The sequence below is a fragment of the Leptonotus elevatus genome, chromosome 16 (assembly GCF_054856555.1).
Source record: "Leptonotus elevatus isolate MCC_2025b chromosome 16, RoL_Lele_1.0, whole genome shotgun sequence".
NCBI classification, from domain to species: domain Eukaryota; kingdom Metazoa; phylum Chordata; class Actinopteri; order Syngnathiformes; family Syngnathidae; genus Leptonotus; species Leptonotus elevatus.
In genome coordinates, this window is record NC_141254.1 from 8,374,695 (window position 1) to 8,394,996 (window position 20,302).

General features: G+C 42.8%; 1 protein-coding gene across 1 annotated transcript; it reads right to left on the reverse strand.

Moving 5' to 3' along the window:
• Positions 1-4,589: 4,589 nt before the first annotated feature.
• Positions 4,590-12,941, reverse strand: drd1b (dopamine receptor D1b). Its single transcript, XM_086098952.1, has one exon. It carries the CDS (start codon positions 11,834-11,836, stop codon positions 10,445-10,447), a length of 1,392 nt encoding a protein of 463 aa, XP_085955078.1. The 5' UTR covers positions 11,837-12,941; the 3' UTR covers positions 4,590-10,444.
• Between the last annotated feature and the right edge of the window lie 7,361 nt (positions 12,942-20,302).

Here is a 20,302-nt window from a genome sequence, read left to right on the forward strand (position 1 = left end):
CAATACATTTTCTTTACAAATTTAGAGCAATTGTTATTTGGAACATGAAGCAAGTTGTGGACTCCATGACATTATTATTATGCTAAATTGTTAGTGTTATCGTGACTTCTTTGCACAACGTTTCATGCAAAATAAAGCATGAAAAACAACAACGTTATTTAAAATTGTCATTCCTCTGGACATCATATTTACTGCTTCTTATTGCTATTTAGGGCCTAATTTGAGCAAATCCCAGTTAATGGCTTGTAATGATTTTTAATGACCCTCGCAAAGCTTGTCGATATGAAAAGACACTTTTCTTTGTCAAGTACATTTATCAGAGCCATTCATTTCATCCATGCTATAGTGGGCAGGAGTGGGAAGATGAAGCGATAAGCTGCAGCTCACAAGGCTTCCTTCGGCGCCTCAAGGTCAGAATGATTTAACAGGATGAAAAATGTTGCTTTTATCTGTTCAAAGGCAAAAATGTGCACTGCCGTCCGTGCAAATCATTATCTGATGTCTTGCAATGTATGTTCTAACAACTTTAAACAGCATAATGATCGCTTATATTAGTCGATGTGTGTCTATATGGATGATGAAGTGAGAAGGGCATTAAAGAGGATGAAGACTGGAAAGGCACTGATGATATACCTGTGGAGGTATGGAAGTGTCTAAGGGAGGCAGCAGTAGAATTACAGACTGTGTTGTTCAACAGGAGCTTAGATAGTGAGAAGATGCCTGAGGAATGGAGGAGAAGTGTGCTGGTGCCCATTTTGCAGAGTTGTGGCAACCACAGAGGAATAAAGCTGATGAGCCACACAATGAAGGGAAAGAGTAGTTGAAGCCAGACTGAGGGCAGAGGTGAACATTTGTGAGCAGAAGTAGGGTTTCAAGTACTACAGGTGCAGTATTTGCTTTGAGGATGTCGATAGAGAAGTACAGAGAAGGTCAGAAGGAGGTGCATCGTGTCTTTGTAGATCTGGAGAAAGCTTAAGACAGGGTGCCCAGAGAGGAACTGTGGTTTTGTATGAGGAAGTCTGGAGTGGCAGAGAAGTATGTTCAAGTGGTGCAGGACATGTATGAGGACTGTAAGACAGTGGTGAGGTGTGCTGTAGGTGTGATGGAGGAGTTCAAAGTGGAAGTGAGACTACATCAGGGATCAGCTATGAGCCCCTTCTTGTTTGCTATGGTAATGGACAGGATGACAGACGAGGTTTGACAGGAATCTCCATGGACTATGATGTTTGCGGATGAAATTGTGATCTCTAGTGAGAGCAGGGAACAGGTGGAGGAGAAGCTAGAAGCGTGGAGGTTCGCCCTGGAAAGGAGGGTCGATGAAGGTAAGCTGTAGCAAGATGGAGTATCTGTGTGTGAATGGGAGGGACCCAAGTGGAAGAGTGAGGTTACAGGGAAAAGAGACCAAGAAGGTGGAGGAGTTGAAGTCCAGAGCAATGCAGAGTGTGGAAAAGAAGTGAAGAAGCGTGTGCAGGCAGGCTGGAACGGGTGGAGAAAAGTCTCAGGTGTGATGTGTGATAGAAGAGTTTTAGCTCAAATGAAAGGAAAAGTTTATAAAACTGTGGTGAGACCAGCGATGTTGTTTGGTCTGGAGACAGCGCCACCGAGGAAAAGACAGGAGGCAGAGCTGGAGGTGGCAGAGATGAAGATGCTGAGGTTCTCTTTGGGAGTGAACAGGATGGATAGAATGACTACTGGGACAGCACATGTTAGATAAAGTCAGAGAGGCCAGACTGAGATGGTTTGGACATGTCCAGAGGAAAGATAGTGAGTATATTGGCAGAAGGATGCTGAGTTTCCAAATGCCAGGCAGGAGGTCTAGAGGAAGACCAAAGAGGAGGTTTATGGATGGAGTTAAAGAGGACATGAAGGTAGTTAGTGTGAGAGCACAGGATGCAGAGGACAGGGTTAGATAGAGGCGACTGATTCGCTGTGGCGACCCCTGAAGGGAAAAGCCGAAAACATATTATAGTGTATGTACACTGACGTGCAACCTTCTGAAAGTTTTTCCTATTTAGTTAAAAAAAAAAAAAAGAAGCTTACTTTAAACTCCAGGATCCCTCGCTGTACACTGGCCAACAGTGTTTTATTTATTTATTCATTTTAACTTTTGGAAAAGTTTCAAATCCATGTGTGTTCTGCCGTGATGGGCTTTATTGGCTGATTTTTTTTATTGGATGCTTTTTTTAGTGCTCCTTTCGCATGTTGCTCTCAAAGAGAACTCTTCACACAGGTCAAAAATACAGGCAGAATTATGTAAGAAAACTTGTGGGGGGGTTTTCAAACAAATGAGAGTATACGGCCTCCGCTTTGAGGAGCCAGCTGAGGTGGCTCGGGCATCTGGTTTCGGATGCCTCCTGGACGCCTCCCTGGAGAGGTGTTCCGGGCATGTACCACAGGCGGGAGGCCCCAGGGACGACCCAGGACACGCTGGAGAGACTGTCTCTCGTTTGGCACGAGAACGCCTTTGGATCACGCCGGTGGAGTAGGTTGAAGTGGCTGGGAAGATGGAAGTCTGGGCTTCCCTCCTGGAGCTGCTGCCCCCGCGACCCGACCTCGGCTAAGCGGTAGAAGATGGATGACAGCAAACGCTCATGCGCTAACATGCTTCCAGTAAGGTGGCATCAGGTGAGTTGATTGAGGCAAATTACACGGCGCATCGAGCAGAATGCATGTAACATTAAGCCAAATATTTGAATAATTCAAGTCACAGTTTTTTGAATTGAGCTTCTTAGCTCATATGGCAAACATGCACTTGGCTGGGCACAATTTCACATTTGGATGTGCTTGTGTTATGAGAGTCATCCATTCAATATCTGCTCGGGCGGCAGGGGACAACAATGGGCAAGAGAGCACTACTTCCTTTGCATTGCATATTTAAAGGCTATTTTTAACCTTTCCTACCAGATTACAAATACTTGTGCTTTGAATTAAGATGTTTAATTACACTGATACAGTTTGTTTTTATGGTGGAAGCTCCAAAGTCAAATGCCAGTCCAAAGTGTAAGTAAATATATTTTACGTACACAGCACTTAATCACAGAGGATTCAGTGCTCAAGTGCTCCACATGGATAAACTACACTCACAATTACAATGGAAAATAATAATATATGTTTTACATATTTGTGTTACACTTTATCCTAACCAAATGTTTTTAATTTAAGTTTATTTTAATAATAGTTACTTTAAATGTACACTTTCATGTCCCTGGGTTTTTACCTAGTCCTGTTACCCAATTAGTTTACAGTTTGAAGTAAAGAAATATCTATGAGTGAAATAATTTTTGTTCTTCACATGGCCTGCAAAGGATAATGCAATGGCGTGTTGATCATTTGACTTGCAATGTTCCAAATTTTCATAGGGAGCAATATCTTTAGGGCAACAGCAGAGCCGTATATAGAGAGAGTTTGGCCAACTTGGTTTCAGCACGGTAACAACATGGCGTCCATATGTCATGTGACCAGCAGTTGACCAATCACAGACCATGTGAAGACCAACAATTATTTCACTCATAGATATTTCTGTGCAACATATTTCATGTTATTTCAACTTCAAACTGTAAACTAATAACATTTAGTACTATACTAACGCACTCCATTACGAATAAGTCATGCTACCTACATAGGCATTAGGGGTGTGCCAAAAAATCAATTCTCAGAAGAATCGCGATTCTCATTTAGTACGATTCAGAATCGATTTTAAATGCCCCAAATTCGATTTTATTTAAATTATTTTATACTGTCTTGCCTTTGTCTGTGTGTGCCTTTATTTGGAGCGCTGTTTATGTTGTACCCGATTTGGCCACTTAGGGGCAGTGTGGTTCCACGCGGTCTGATACACTGATAAGTTGTAGCCACATTAGAGAGTAGAAGGAAAAAGTCACGATCAAGTTATTCCAACAAAAGTTGTTTTTTTGCAGTGTGGAGCCGTTCTTTTGAGTGATAAAAGTGCCGCGAGTAGCGCCCTAATTAGCATTAGCGAGTCAGACTGGAGTAGATCATTACAATTCCTTGCATATCTATAGATTGAAGCAAAAATCATTGTCAATCAAATCATTTTCAATCAAAAATCATTCTTAATCGAAAATCGATTCTGAATCGAATCGCAGAACCAAAAATCTGAATTTAATTGAATCGTGAGACATTCAAAGATTCTCACCCCTAATAGCCACCGTGGCTAACATTGGCGTCTAATGCTAATGCTAGCTTAAAATTGCTAGCGCTGCTAGTGAGTGTGTCACTATATTATTCCTACACTTTATGCATCATTTATCCCCAGAAAAACCAATGTGAGCGTTTGCCACATTTAAAGTAACAAATGAGGCTGGGCTTAGCGGAGTGGTGGGGCGGTGTAGCGGGACGAGGATGTGTCAGCTGTCAAGTGGCTGTCAGGTTATGTAAATGCACGAGCAAGACAGCCAGGACAACACGCTCAGGGAACTGGAACCGAGAGGGGAAAAAAAAGGGAAAAATACGTCACTGTTCCAAATCGATCCATTGCAACGACGATAGCCACACAGTGTCAAAGGTACAACACACACACACACACGCTATACAACATGCACAAAATAACACAATTCACAGAGCATGAATGCAAAAAACAAGCCATACATTTTTATTTTTTACAAGAAGGGCACATCATCTATTTATAGCTTTGTACAAACAGTAAACTAAATACAGTAATAAGTCTGAGGAGTATAATCTTTGACATCACTTGCAAGAAAGAACACCAGAAACAGGTCAATAAATATATAAATAGTCACCGGCCAGCCACCTGCATTTTGAGTACAAACAATGGAGAAGAAGACAAACAGCATTTGCTACACACGCTAAGTTTTTCTTTTGAGATAAAAAGCACTTGATAAAAAAGAAGAGACATTTGTTTACAATACATAATCCCCAAATCCCTCATATGTAAATACTGCCACTGTAACTGTTGCTGTTTTTTTTTTTTTTTTTATGAGCCGATGTAACAAAATCTACTGGTTTACCTTTGGCCCCTGCATGGCAGGAGTGAGCGTGACACTCGAGAGGAGAGCTTCAGAGAGGCAGTCCGGCGTTGTCGTTTTGCTTAAGTCGTCAAACGTCAACTCTGATTGGGAGACTTTGTTCTGTCACTAACACCTAACTGGAGGACACGCGGGCCGATGAAAGCGTACGTGTTACTGGAGGGGGCCGCGGCCTGACGTCAGCCGTCTTACGAATCAAAGCGGTGACGTGAGCGCGGATGACTCATCGTATTAGCAAGGTGGGACCTCGAGGGGGCTTGAACATGGAGCCAAAATACACCAGAGACCAACTCGCAGCTCCAGATGCATTTACGGAAACATGTACAAACAACATCTCAAAGCCTTGTAAATCATATGCGGCGGTACGAAATGTCTGATCCTTGTTGGAAATGGGAGATGGGATGCCGCTCAAAGTCACAGTTACTACTTGTAAATTTGGCGCAAATTGATGTAGTGATGGAAAAACGTTTGCTGCAGTCAAGAAAACTGGGAAGTCAAATGAGGAAAAGTGCAATCACTTGTCGTTCCTACTTGTCCTGACTTCAACTGCGTCACGCAACAATTTCACAAACATGTCCGAAAAGACATAATGCGTTCCAGAAAACTGGGAAATTCTTGATAATGGAATGTAGAAAATATCTAATAACCGTAAAGTCAGAAAATCCTGACATCAGATGAGGAAAAGTGCAATGAAGTTGGAGCATTTTGGTGTGCTGAGTTACAGTCGTCTGTCATTGGAGAAAAAGGGAACAAAAACACGGCAAAAGATCATTACTGCATTCCGGAAAACTTTGAAGTCAGCGATTCTGGACCTCGAGAATAGAATGAATGGAAAAGAATGCCACTTGAGTTACAGCAGTGTGACATTGTACAACAATGGAGGCAAGGCATTCCAAAGGGCCGGTGATGCATCACTCAACAACCGTCAAGTCCAACATTTCTGGCCTCTAAAATAGGATGAGGGGAAGTGAATACCACTTGAGGCCAGAGTTCCTATTTGATAGTAAAGCAAATGGATTTGGAATAGACTCAAACAAAAACTAACGAAAAGAAGGAAGTCTGACATTTCTGACTTCGAGGATAGGATGAGTGGAATTCAATGCCGTTTGAAGTCAGAGAGCCTCTTTGTGAAGTTAAGCAAATTGATTTCTCTTAGAGTAGTCAGCCATTAGTCAACAATGAAACAAAAATAAAAGTTCTAGTGCTTTACCTTATGACCTCGTTTGGTTGTAACGAAGGTGAGGCACATCCATATAGCACATTGACAATACATTTTCAAAAAGACTAAGATAAGAGCAATAGAATGCCGTCAATACCAGACTTCCCACTGGGAAAGATAAAAAGGATATTTAAGATATTTCCAAGTTTTCCCATACGCAATGTGTATCCAAGTTTCTATATTCCCAGATTTCTTGAAAGACGACATCTCTACATTCAGTGATCTAGCCGAAATATCCGCGAGCTTTGATTCAGTGCCGTGACTTCGAGTACAGCAGGGGAACAGTAGGCCCTGTCTGTTTAATATTAAATTCAACCGTGTTAACATCTGGAATGCTCATCAGGGCGACAGCGGCAGCCGAGACAAAAACCAGCGAGTGAGCGCGAGTCGGAGGAGGGATTTTCTCCGAGGCGCTTTCCCGTGCATCCTCGTCCATCTGACACACTAAACTGCGCACGTTTATGGTTACTGCTCTAGTTTGGGGGAAGCACCAGATAAAAAAAAAAAAAAAAACGAGGAGAAAACGCATGAGGCAGTGGCACTTGAAAGATAATTAGGGCTGTTTGAAATTGAAATGAGCTGACAGCAAATGCCTGCTAATCCATGTTCAGCCAACAGAGCAGCGTGAGAGGAGAACAAGGCAGAGAGGACAATGAGCTGCTTGTGTGCCACATATTGAGCTACAAGTTCCCCACGTTGCCCATATGGACAGCATTGGATTTTCCAGCACGGGAAAATCAAACGCCGCGTTCAAGAACAATTGCTTTCTGTCCGATCGTCTTTCTCTTCCACTGATGTGCGCAACAGTTTCAGCCAGCGGTGTCGGACTACACGTTTGCTCGAGCGCGCTTTCGGCCTCCACCCTACCCCCAACCAAACACTTGACTTTGACCGGAGAGATGTATTTGCATTTTAGTGCAACAACACACAATCTCCAATCTAACTTTGGTTTGGCTTTAACAGCTTTCACCTTGTTTTTCTGTTTTTGTTTAACACTCCCCTGATTTCACCTTTAAATATGTGATTTTGGTAAGAAGCTGGTACCATCTTTTAGTGAGTCATAAATTATTTTATGGTCAAATTCAACCATTCAACCAAAAACAAATCAACTGGTAAAATTGCATTTAAAAAAATGGCCATGTAAACCTTCCACGAAAGCCTTTGACTTGGCTACTTGCTGTCCAAGATATACCTCGCATATGCATAAGTGAGGGTCCTTGGTTTACGGTAGTACCAACCTACGTTGTGTTGAGGTTGTATATGGCACACATTGGCATAAAAAATGTTGTATTATTATAATTTTTTTGTCATTTTCAATTGGCAAACAAAAATCCCCCAAAAATTTACCAATTATTTTGTTTTTGCAAACACCCCAAAAATATGCTTGATTTTTTTACTTTCATTTTAGGCCGAGTATAAAAATAGATCACATGACTGAATTTGGTTTCTGAAATTTAATTGTAAGCATAAGTCAATGTTAGCTTGTTTGCTAATACAATCAGGCCGAACCATGACCACTATCCATCAAATGATCAATTAGCCATATTGTATGAAGGACAAACATGTTTGAAGCGATACTGTACTCAGCTCCATATGTCTGACATCTAAGGCTATCTGCTAGTTATCAAACTTTCGGTTCAGGTCAGGTAAACATAACCGAGTATTAAACATCTAATGTGTTTTTGATTAGAGCATTTATGCAAAACTGTCATTTTATGTGTATAATTACAAAAATGAATCGCAAAATAAGATACGTAATAGAGGATTGTGCGTTTACAACATACGTACAAACTCCGGTTACATCGGTGCAGTAGAAACAGATCTCTGTCGTAAACCAAGAACCTCCAGTACAGTACAGAGAACCTCCACCTATTTATGCTTCAGCATTCACAAATTTACATATTCACAGATTTTGAAGGGGGCGGGATTGGGGGCTGTCCTCCATCACTGTTTTGTGCTCAGACTAAGGTAATATCAGTTTTTCTATTATGCTATCAGATGACTGTTCGGTGCAGTGGTTGAGGCGCTCTTTTTCTTTTTTCTTTTTACAAAAGTGGTTCTTTTCCACCATCTTGTGGTATCTATGGGCCATTACAGTACAGCATAAACTAATGGAAGGTGTCAATTGCCGATTTTGGCTATGCGAAGCAGGATTTGGTCGAAATTCCTTCACTGTATTCTTCAAATTCCCTTTCATTAGGCATGAGCACTTCTTCGAACATCATACATTATTATTGATCCAGGACAACCATATCAGGTTACACAGCACTACCAAGAACATCTTAAAATATGATCACAAAACAAGGTGTTGCAGTGCTGTTACTGCGTGCCTGTTATATTGAATAAAGAAGCTAATTTCAATTATCGATTGAACATTATATGAGGAGTAATGACAAATTACCCGCACTGATCGGTCAGTCACCATGCTGTCAACACAGCGTGCATCCAACATGGCCGCCGGAGCACAGCACGTCTCCCAGCGCAAGCAATTGAAGAAATCAGATATTTACATGTTTTGCAAAAGATTAGTCAACTTCACTTATTAAGGTCGAGTGCACTCCAACTCCCTCCTCCTCCATCTAAGTGCTGGTTTGTTTTTGCTTATTGTTTCAATCTGGAGACTTAACATTTGAGGACTGGTGGAATTTGATAAAAACTGAAAAACTTTAAACGCCAAAAGGGAAGGAATAAAACATAGGAGACAGTCCTAATTTGGGATTAAGAGAAAAAGAAACTAAACGGAGGTAGAGACTTAAATTGTTTAGTTTTTTTAATAAATAAAATGAGAGGAGTGGGTAGGGAGAAAGAGGCTAGAAAACAGGAAAGAGGGGTCAACAAACATAAGAGTAGGGGCCTTCATCTACTTGGTACCTGGTGAAAAGCCGGACGGAGAACCCCACTCAGGGATACTGTATTTTGAGATCCAAACCCAAAGCAGGGCACACACATGCTGATAATCTGTAATTTAAGAATTCTAACGACTATATTCCGATCCAAAATCAGCAAAGACTCAATTATCAGATGTCTCCAAATAAATGATCCTGAGCGGTTATTCTGCGGTGAAGGGTGAGTTTAGAGTGATTTTTCATCCCCAACAAATCAGGGTCCCCCAATCCTGAATGATAAACACGCGTAAATATGTTTGGTCCACACCGAGTTGAGCTGAGCCACTCACTCAGTGGTTGTGACGTGAAAGGAAACAAAATCAGGAAGTGACCTGAACAAACAAACGCACAACACAATTTGAGGAGTATCTGCGCGTGTTGCGTGTTGCTATACAACGTGGCTCCCAAGTCACTCACCACGGTAAAAATGTGGTGTTTGCCACTGCAATGTAGACTTCAGATAGTGTAAGCTAACAGTTAGCCTAGCTTCCTCGAGTTGTTCTTCTAGAATTGCTGGTTCTTGGTTTTTATTTCAAAGCAGTCTGGATTCCGCTCACAGCAAAAAAATCGGTGTGTGTGTGTGTGTGTACCCCGTTTTAGACAACTACTTATTGATGTATAGTGAACCCCGACTATTCGCTGATGATAGCCTTTAGATTTATATGACTTCCCCTAAAACCTTTATAATTGATTATAGAGCCCAAATTTTGTCTAAATTAAACTCTTCACAGTTCCTTGACACTAAGATGCCAAAAGACGGTGCCAACAAAACACAAATAATCACTTATTAGGTTCTACATAAAAATCTTTGAAGAGGTAACTTTGCGAATGCCAAACGGCGAATACGGGGTTCACCGTACATGGATTTTGAGAGGCTTTAGACAGGCTTAAGGAGTAAAAAAAAACATTCTACTGCTTCATCTGTGAACTCACACTTGGGTTACCAAATAAGGTTCCTTGCCAAATAGAGCTAAAGTGGAAAAAACGCACGCCGAACCCTAATCTTTTGGCTGCCTGCGAAGCTTGTCTCTCCAAAGAAAACTGCCATGTTTATACTGCAATTCAAAATATAATCAGATATCAACTGCGTCAAACAACACAATTTGCTAACGTTTTCTACATCTTCTGCGCTAGATACTGTTACAAATCAGTCTGTACTGTACAGGACGCATACGTCAGAATTTTGCAATGTGTTTACCAAGGATAAAGTGCCTTTAACATGGAAACATTCGGAAGGTTTTTTTCCTTGTGGATTGGTGACGACAGGCCGAAGGTCCCGCAGGATGTAACACACTCACTATGTCGCCGTCAGACAAGATGTCCGTCGTAAGCGTTCAGGACATGACGCTGTGCTGTCCGTTCTGCGTTATGGGGTTGATCTTTTCCAGAGTGATCTCCGTGTCGCTGTCTAAATTCCCCGAGATGGCCGGGCACAGCCTGTCCAAGGCGTTGTTCACAACACCTACCTCCATCTCGTCCACGGCGTCTCCATCCAACTTGTGTAACTCCTCTTCTTGACACAGGATGCTGTGGGGCATCACGCAGCCCGCAGAGTGGTTGCCTTCCTTTGGGATGTGGCTTTTGGGATGGTACTGGCAAGCGGGGTTGGGAAGGGGCGCTCCGGCGTTGTTGTTGATGCTGAGGATCTCGATGGTGTTGCTACCCGGGCAGAGGCGGTGGCAGCCCAGCAGAATGGAGAAGGCCTTGCGGAAGTCAGCGTTGAAAGCGTAGATGATGGGGTTGAGCGACGAGTTGGCCCAGCCGAACCACACGAACACGTCGAAGGTGGTGGGGCTGATGCAGTGAAAGTCGTCGGCGTCCTCAGGCAGGTTGGCTTCACAGAAGGGAACCATGCAGTTGAGGATGAAGAAGGGCAACCAGCAACACACAAACACCCCCATGATGACCGAGAGCGTCTTTAGCACTTTGGTTTCTCGCTTGAACGACATTTTGAACGAACTCTCGCTCTCCATGTTGGACGTGTTCCCCATGCTGCTGTGGCGGTTTTTGGCACTCTCCGCGGCCCGCTCCAGGGCGGATATCCTCCGGATCTGTTTTTGGGCGATGCGGTAGATGCGGGTGTACGTGACGATCATGATTGCCACCGGGATGTAGAAACTGATGAGCGACGAGGAGATGGCGTAGGAGCGATTAAGGCTGGAGTCACAGTTGTCGGGGGGCAGCTCGCCCGCGTACGTTCCGTTGAGCTCGGCGTAGCTGGCAGGCTGAGCTTTGTGCCAGTTCAGCTGAACGGGGATGAAGGAGATGAGGACGGATAGCGTCCATGCCACGCTGATCATCAGACACGCCACTCTGGGGGTCATTTTGCGCTCGTAGCGGAACGGACTGGAGATGGCCCAGTAGCGGTCCACGCTGATCACGCAAAGATTCAAGATAGAGGCGGTGGAGCACATGATGTCGAACGCCACCCATACGTTGCAGAAGGCGCCGAAGGGCCAGAAGCCTACGATCTCCGTCGCGGCCTTCCAAGGCATCACCAGGATGGCCACCAGGAGGTCAGAGATGGCCAGGGAGATGACGAAGAAGTTGGTGACCTTGGAGCGCAGGTGGCGGAACTTGGTGACGGCGACGCACACCAGCGTGTTGCCCAGCAGCGTGGTGAAGATTAGGAGGGAGAGGAAGCATCCCGTCAGAACCCGTTTGGACGAGTCGCGCTCGGGCAGCGTCTGTCTGCTGTCTTCAACCATCGATAAATTGCGATCCATTGTTTAAGCCAGACCGTATCCGGGGCGGGTGGGATTTTAGGGATCGGGGTGGGGGGAGGGCGTGAGCCGTCACCCCATCACATCCCCCGGCCCGCTGCAGCTGCGCCGCTCCACGGACGGATCTCAGGACTGAAAGGTCGGCCGTCTCTGCGCCGCTTCTCCAGTCACCCGGGTCACCCGTATGTTCCTGGTCAGAACCGCCATCCTGGCTTGCGGTGGTCAGAATCTCACCAACTCTCAGGGCATCAGCACTCGCCACACATTCTGCGCATATTATTTGGTCCAGTGAGTGGTGTGCTCAAAACACGGTGCATTCAAAGACCACAGAAAAGGTTGCTATTACTCTACCGTTGACCTTCTGGGAAAGTTTCCCAACCACGTTTGTTGCCGAGCTGCATCGAGTGCTGGCTGTCAGGTCCGGTCATTAGCTTTATATAGCTCCTCGTCAATAACGGCTATCGACGGCTTTCACACTGCGTTTATCTGATTTGTGTAATGGTACTCCGGGCGTTTCCACTTGACTATATCGGCCACCTGGATCGAAACCCACCACTGCTGTCTGTTATATTTCTTCAATGTCTTTCAATGCAGATTGGTAAAAGCCTGCCAATGTTTCCACGTGGGTGCTTGGTACCCCCCAAAAAAAATCGACTCAAGTTATGTACTTATAATAATAAAACCAATAGGTTGAAAGCATCATTTTCAAAGTGTCAGGATCACATAATCCTCCATCAAGGTCACTTTCCAATATGACGGATTTGCCTTGTTGTGCAATCCATAGGTGGTTGGAAAATCCGGTTTTAAAATAGTCCATTAAATAAATAAAATTGACATCCTGGCTTGCATTCTTCAGCGTGCGTCTTGCACCCACGCGTGCCCACTTCTCCGAGGCAAGTCACTCCTCCTTGCGACGCTCCTCTTTATTCCTCCTTACTTAACTGATTTTTTTCTTCCCTCTTTATGTATTTTGCGGGAGGTGAACCTCTCTTGCAGTCTTGACCCACGCGTGGAGCAGGAAGAGTGTCATCTCACTGTGGAGGCTCACCGAGAGGTGCGCGTGCCTCTCTCTCCGTTCACTGCCGCACCATTCGACCATCCAAGAGGGCGAGGAGCGAGGGAGTAGTGGGTGAGGAAAGAGGGTGGGGGGTGGGCGTTGAGAAAAAAAACCCACTACAAATACACTAGCACATTTAATTTACTACAGCGCTTAGCCACCTGAAGTTTACTCATATGAAAACTTGCTTGAGAAACAAGACTGTCCAATAATCTCACTAAAGTCACTTTGAATAAATAATTACATTCATACCCGCTATGCACTTTTTAATAGTCCGCATATGAAGTGCTATTTTATTTCTAAATCCGTCACACACAAAAAAAGAGAGAGAGAGAAAGAGAGAGAGAGCGGCGATGCTTCTAAAGAAGGCGTCTCAGTGGCCTGACATGAACTGGCAATACAAGTGGCTCAAAGGCGCCATCGAGTGGAGAAATGAAATAATGAAAAATGGATCTCTTTCATTCAACCCGATTCTCACTTAAAATGACATATTGTGCAATTATTGTTTTGACTATTTAAAATCGCCCCAAGGATCAACAATTAGTTGGCCTATACGTGTACTTCTTGCTGAAATCAGCTCATTTTAGGGGGAAAACAATGAAATAATGATAAGCCAATTAAAGCCATTCCATTCGTGGAGGCAGGCGGCAGTTATGGCTCTCAATGATTGAGGCAAAGCACATATTTCCCATTGGAAACATCTTGGAAACATGTAATGTCACAAAAGTGCACACTTTTCCTCACAAATGTGCTTACTCTGTGTGAAAGCTGGTGCTGTTTAATTTGTGAATGTCCACTGATGAATTGTACCTGCTGCCATCTAGTGGGAAACTATTTAATTGTTCAAATAAATGATTTTTGGACCAATTAAGTGATGTTGGGTAATCCCAGTCGACATAATTCCTCAGCACTGCACTATACTGTGTGTATGTGGTGCATGGGAACCACCACAAGGTCACTGAGCAATTAAGTGGCGCTTATCAGAAAATAATGCTGTCAGCTATGGCTTATACAGCTTTGCTTACCTTGCATGAAGCCACCACTGGATAATTCAACCAAACCCCCACTCGACAACCCCCATTACATTTCACCTTTAGTGGAGAGTGTCACCCACTTTCAAGTTAAAGAACAAACGTGCTTTTCGCTACCATGACACCAACAGACAATAAAAAACGTTTTGAGATATTTGCAATGAAAACAGTAAAGAGCTATAACAATGTTTCTCTGGATGCTTTGGGAACAGTGAGTATATACACCGGGTCAAACTGACCCAACATTCCTTTCTACGTATGTGCAATGAAAACAGTTAATAAGCTAATTAAATGCTTATTGTGGGTGTGCGTCGGAGAGCGTGGACCCAAATGCGGGGAGAAACAGCAGGGAGACAAGGATGGAGAGTTATGTGAGGAACTTTATTAAAACAAGTACAGACAGGAGAGACGGCTTGGCAGTGAGGACGAGGACGAAGAAGGCTTGGCAGTGAAGACGACTAGACCGTGACATGGACGACTGGACTGAGACGTGGACAACTAGACCGAGACGTGGACAACCAGACCGAGACGTGGACGACTATACCGAGACGTGGACGACTAGACCGAGACGTGGACGACTAGACCGAGACGTGGACGACTAGACCGAGACGTGGACGACTAGACCGAGACGTGGACGACTAGACCGAGACGTGGACAACTAGACCGAGACGTGGACGACTAGACAGAGACGTGGACGACTAGACCGAGAGGTGGACGACTAGACCGAGACGTGGACGACTAGACCGAGACGTGGACGACTAGACCGAGACGTGGACGACTATACCAATTCTCACGGAACTGCGCGCAAACTGTCAGTCTCTCAACAATGGCGGATAGCCGTGTCGTAGGCGTTTTGCGCAGCCTCCTTAGCTTGCTTATGCTTTTGCTTTCTTTATTCCCATGTTCAACAAGCGGTGTTGTACTTGAATCACCCGCCATTTTTCATACATGCAAAGCCATGTTTGTTCTGTAGATTGCAATAAAATTAGAAAAAAAAAAGTGTTTGTCTTCTTCGCTGATTCTTCTTCTACGCTTTCCGTTAACTCCCTGTGGCTGCGCTACAGCGCCACTCCAGACTTGGCATATACATTACAGCCGTTAAACGTCCTCAGCGTCTTCTTTTGGACACTCGCAAGTCTTAAAATGCTTCTGTGTACGAGATTTGTTTGAGGAACAAAGCCATCTGGACGACGTAGATGATTCAACTGAGACCAAAAACACAGACTGGAAAAACACAACAGACTAAATACACCAACACTAATGACACACACCTGGGGAACACAATAGGCTGAGGGCACTGATTGGTTACACACACTGGGAAGGGAAGTGACACACAGGTGGACGTGATCAGACATAACAAGACGGGAAGATATCAGGAACACATGACAAACACCAATCACAGACAAACACAACAAACACACACAAAACAAAGAAAATTCCAACCCCTACAAAACCAAAAAATCACATTGTTAAATATTCCGGTTCAAATTGACCCATAGACATTTTCAATTACAATGTTAAATGTTTATCGGGGTGCTTTTCGAAATTTAAACATATGCTGCTTTCGAGGATGGTCGGAAGTCGGACTTTTTTTCAAGTTTAAACCACGAAGTGTGTACGGGAACGCCCACTGGAACTCGGAAATTCCACTTGCGAAGTCGGAAAAAAAAAGGACTCCGACTTCACCGACGCACTACAAGTGACGTCTCTCTAAATTTAGACAGCTTTCTTCTTTCATAAATATTTGACATAACTTCACATAACACAACGTACATGACAGTATGCCGCTATCTCCCTGCATGAAATTATACGGTGAACTACTAAACTGTATGGAATGCTTATGAAATAAGATAAAAACACTAAATGAAGCAAAGTTGCGAGAAGGTAAGTTTGCTGGAGGTCAAAATGAGTTTTGAGGACCAAAACAAAAAACAATTTATCACTATCCGCCATTTTGGTTGTTTACTTTCGCCTCAAACGCTTTCAGGTCAGAACTGGGAAAAAAACAACTCTGATATATCCAACTTCGGACCAACCTCGAATGCAGGGTCAATCTGACCCATTTTAACGTTGAATAACTACAAATTAGTTTTTTGTCATGAAACTTCTCAATTAAAACTGCAAATTTGACATATTTTCAATTTAATGTTTAATGTTTATCGGGATGCTTTTGGAACATTAAACATAGCCCGGGTCAAATTGACCCATGTTAAAATGAGTAGTTTAAAAAATAATAATATTCAACAGCCAATTAAAATGGTTCATTCTGACATGTTTGCATTTAAAACTGTTAATCATGAGCTATAATTCGTTATCATGGTGTTTTTGGAATATTAAACGAAACATTGCCCGGGTCAAACTGACCAATTTCAATGTCAAAGAACTACAAATAGTAGTATTTCACGATGAAACTTAAGAATGGTTCATTTGAAATTAAATGAAAGCAGTTAATAATGCTTATTGGGATGTGTTTTAATATTGAAATATAGCCTGGGTCAAATTGACCCGGGAACATTATTGCTGTTCCTCAGAAACCAACCTAACAGGAGGGTTAAAAACACCAAGTCTCCCTTTCCGGGCCTTTGCATGTATGCTTGTATGACGTGTCATGACTAGGCACGTGTCGTGAGAAGCGTGTGTGTGTGTGTTTGTGTGTGCGCGTGTGTTTGTGTGCGTGTGTATGTGTGTGTGTTTTGAGAGAGCGTAATGCATGTAGACAAGCCAAGTGTAAGAGGCCTGGCAGACACAACGCCCACATTTCCCCGCAGCTCTGAGCCAGGCTATGCGTGCAGCCGCCCAAGTTCAAACCAAGACCATGTTAGACACAAACACACACACAAGCCGGCTCACGCACACACAAACACGCGCGCGCACGCACGCACGCACGCACGCAGCCATGCAGGCTAATTTATGTCTGCTCCAAAAAGCAAACAAAATAGAATGGGAGTAGAAGAGAATAGTGATGCGGATATGTCTTTTTTTGGTGTTTCATTCACTGCATGCTGACCTTTTAACGACAAATTTGACATGACAATTAACTTCTGGCACTAATGAATCAAATTTGTTTGCGAAATTGCGGCTTTTCATGTTGACCAGTGAAGCACATTCTCGGGGCACACTTTGGTCTCTATGAGTGGGACGTTTCCTTTCATATAGGATCATTTGGAAAGGTGACCGTCCATCCATCCAGTCCAATTTCTTTCCACTTTTGATGGATATGTTAAAATAAGTTTGCGGTCTGTTTTTTAATCTATGCAATTTTTGGATTGGATACAGTAGCCGATAAAATGCTTGCAAAACGCTCAGGTTGGAGTGGATTTGTGCCTCATTACTCTAGTGCAAATATTTGATGCGGTTCCTCTGAGGATCAATTTATTTATTAATTACTTTTTTTAGAACGGATCCAAAGTTCTCCATTTTTTTTTACTAGGCGCATTTGGGAGTACGTTCTGTTTTCCCACCACAGAAACTGCTTCCGAAAATAAAGTTCCCAGGAATTTTGGGGGGCTGAAAGAAGACGCAGCTCGTGGGATAAATAATACTTTTTAAACCAAGGAAACATTGGTTATTTTTTGTTGTTTCATTTCTTCTCCATTTTGCCTTGCAGCGAAAATTTTGCATACTAATATAATAAAACAACAACAAGACAAAAGATCTTCCAACAGGCAACACCACATTCTTCACTCGGTGCCTGCCAAGGAATTGAGTTGTCAAGCTGGCAGCTGAGATAAGGTGAAAAGAACAAACAATACATAAAGGCTTTTCCCAAAAATGGAACTTCATCACCAAACCCTCTGAAGTGGTACTTCTTTGTTTTTAGCGCTTGAGGAATTTGCACTGCTTTTTGCCTGCTGACGTGTCGGGGCGCTTGTTAGCACGATTACATGAAAGTGGCAACATTGTACACAGTGGAAGGCAGAAGAAAAACCTCTTAAATGCTTCCTTTCCTCAAGTTATGTGTTCTTCTGTCCATACCTGGTCCCAATCATTTACTCATAACAAGCCATCCAAAATGTCGTAGAAAGGATAACTAATAGCATCTTATGTATGATTTACGTGACGAATATTTGAGCAGAGATTGTACAGCAATCGGCAAGTCTGGTCCTCGAGAGCCCCTATCCCACCTGTTTTCCACATTTCCCTCCTCCCAACACAGTTGAATCAAATAATCAGCTAATCAGCAAGCTATGCAGACGCTTGATAACGATCCTGATTATGTGATTCAGGTGTGTTGGAGGAGGCAGACATGGAAAACAGGCTAGATGGGGACTCCTGAGGACCGGACTTGGAGATCCTTGTTGTACAGCAACACATAGACAGGCAATATCATGATACTTTCAAGCATATATTCTTTATCCTCTGTGAAAACCGACCGTCATTTACAGTAGTTGTGAAACTCTTCTTCATCTGTTTCAGCATTAATGTACAGTCTTACCACCCCTGTTAGCGTAGTTGCACACATCCCAAAAAAAAAAAAACGCAACAAATTAATCATGATGGACAAACTGTTCAAGTCTATTTAATCGTGTATTTTTCTAAGTTCCAATATTACAGAGAGCTGTTGTCCGTATTTAAAAAGCACATCGCAAAAACGTTTGTTGCTGTTATGATTAATTGACCAAGTATTTATTAATATACATTTTACATTTTTAACTTTTAACGAATATATTTTAAAATGTTTGTGTTTTATTATTTACCATATAGGCCTACAATAATTCAATTAACCAACTATTTCTTGAAATAAATTGATTTTAAAAAATGAATAAATATAGCTACCATTATTGGACTACATTACAGACATCTTTGTGACTAAGAAATATGAATTGAATTTTGTAATTTTTTGGTTTTGATAATGTATTGGGTCACTTTTTCCTTCTGATTTCAGTTCTCCAAGTGCTTTTTTTTATTTTTAGTATTACATTTAATATAGAGTACCAAATAAGCCACTAAATGTATTTATTTACTCCTCTATTTTGGGAGGGGTATTATTTACATGGCTGGTGATTAAAAAGATCAATTACAGTGGGGGCTACAGAACGACTTGTCGCTGCTTTAGCAAAGACAGACTTGCAGACTTGCAGACTTGCAGACTTGCTGTCTTGTGTAACGCAGGCCGTGTCTCTCTGCTCATCTTTTTCAAGTCCACAACTCTTGTGATGAAATGTACTGTGTGTGTGTGTGTGTCATAAAAGAACTTGGCAATGTCTCCTCTCCGCGTTAGCTTCCCCACTGCAGCGGCACGACTGCCCACACAGATGACGCACGTAACTGCGCTCCGCACTACACCTCAGCAGTAAAAGGCAAATTTAGCTTCCAGAGCCGGATTTTGAGTGGCGCGCATCCTCTTGTTTGCCTTTGCCTCATCCACGCCTCGTGTGGCTCTCAGTTGAAGTCTGCCACGTTGTTTGCTCTCACATTCAACAGTTGGACTGCATGGACAGACACTGCATATTACATATATTGTATTTGTTAACAGTGAAGTAATAATGAAGTATAAATTATTTTTTTATGCACACAAGTGTATTCTCTAAGTATTTGTACTACACCGATGAGATGATCTTTCCTCTGGCATATTTTCAGCTGCAGTCTGTACACTGCTGGCTCCAGGGACTCACTATGAAACCCCATCACCCCTATCCACTGTCATTTCATTTCATATCACCCTCCTATGAATGGAATTGAATAAAATAAAATAAAGCCTTTAGTCATCCAAAAGCATGAATTTCCAGCAATACAGGAGCGGAATTGATATAAGCAGGATCACATAAAATGGAAAAAAAAAAGTGTAATTTAGCCGTAATACCTAAAAAATCGAAGAAAACTCTTTAAAAATATATCACAAGGTGACATTATCGCTGATGAAACAGCAATCGCCACTTTTGTTGAGTCATCCTCAAAGTTTAAATTTTAATTTACTGTGGTTGTGATTTACTTCCTGTACAGTTAATAAACGGTTTTATGATGGAATTTATTACAGTCCTCTGGAATTAACTACAGTAATCAGGGACCAAGTCTGAAATCTATTCAAACGCATGTAAAATTGAACGACTTCGGACTTACAGATGATTTGACTTTGAAGCACTGAAAGTGTACTAGCGCGTATATGCGGCAGATTCTCCTTTTTAATGTCCACAACTGACTGCTAGTGACACCTCTTGGCTTCTTTTGACTTCAGCGGGTGGCGTAGGTGTTTTGGTGACAGTTACATCGCTTCACCTATATTAATTGTTTGTAGGCGGTTCGCAACTCAAAATGGTCCCAAGAAGTCTTTGAATTGCTAGCTAAGCTGTGATGTTAGCTTACCTGTTTTGTTTTTTTATGGGTTTTGTAGTGACGAATGAAGTTTAGACCTGGTCGTTGTTGTTTTGCCATATGGCCGTT

What these genes read in the sequence shown, in the direction of transcription:
- drd1b (XM_086098952.1), bottom strand. Translation starts at nt 11,836, where the DNA reads ATGGATCGCAATTTATCGATGGTTGAAGACAGCAGACAGACGCTGCCC.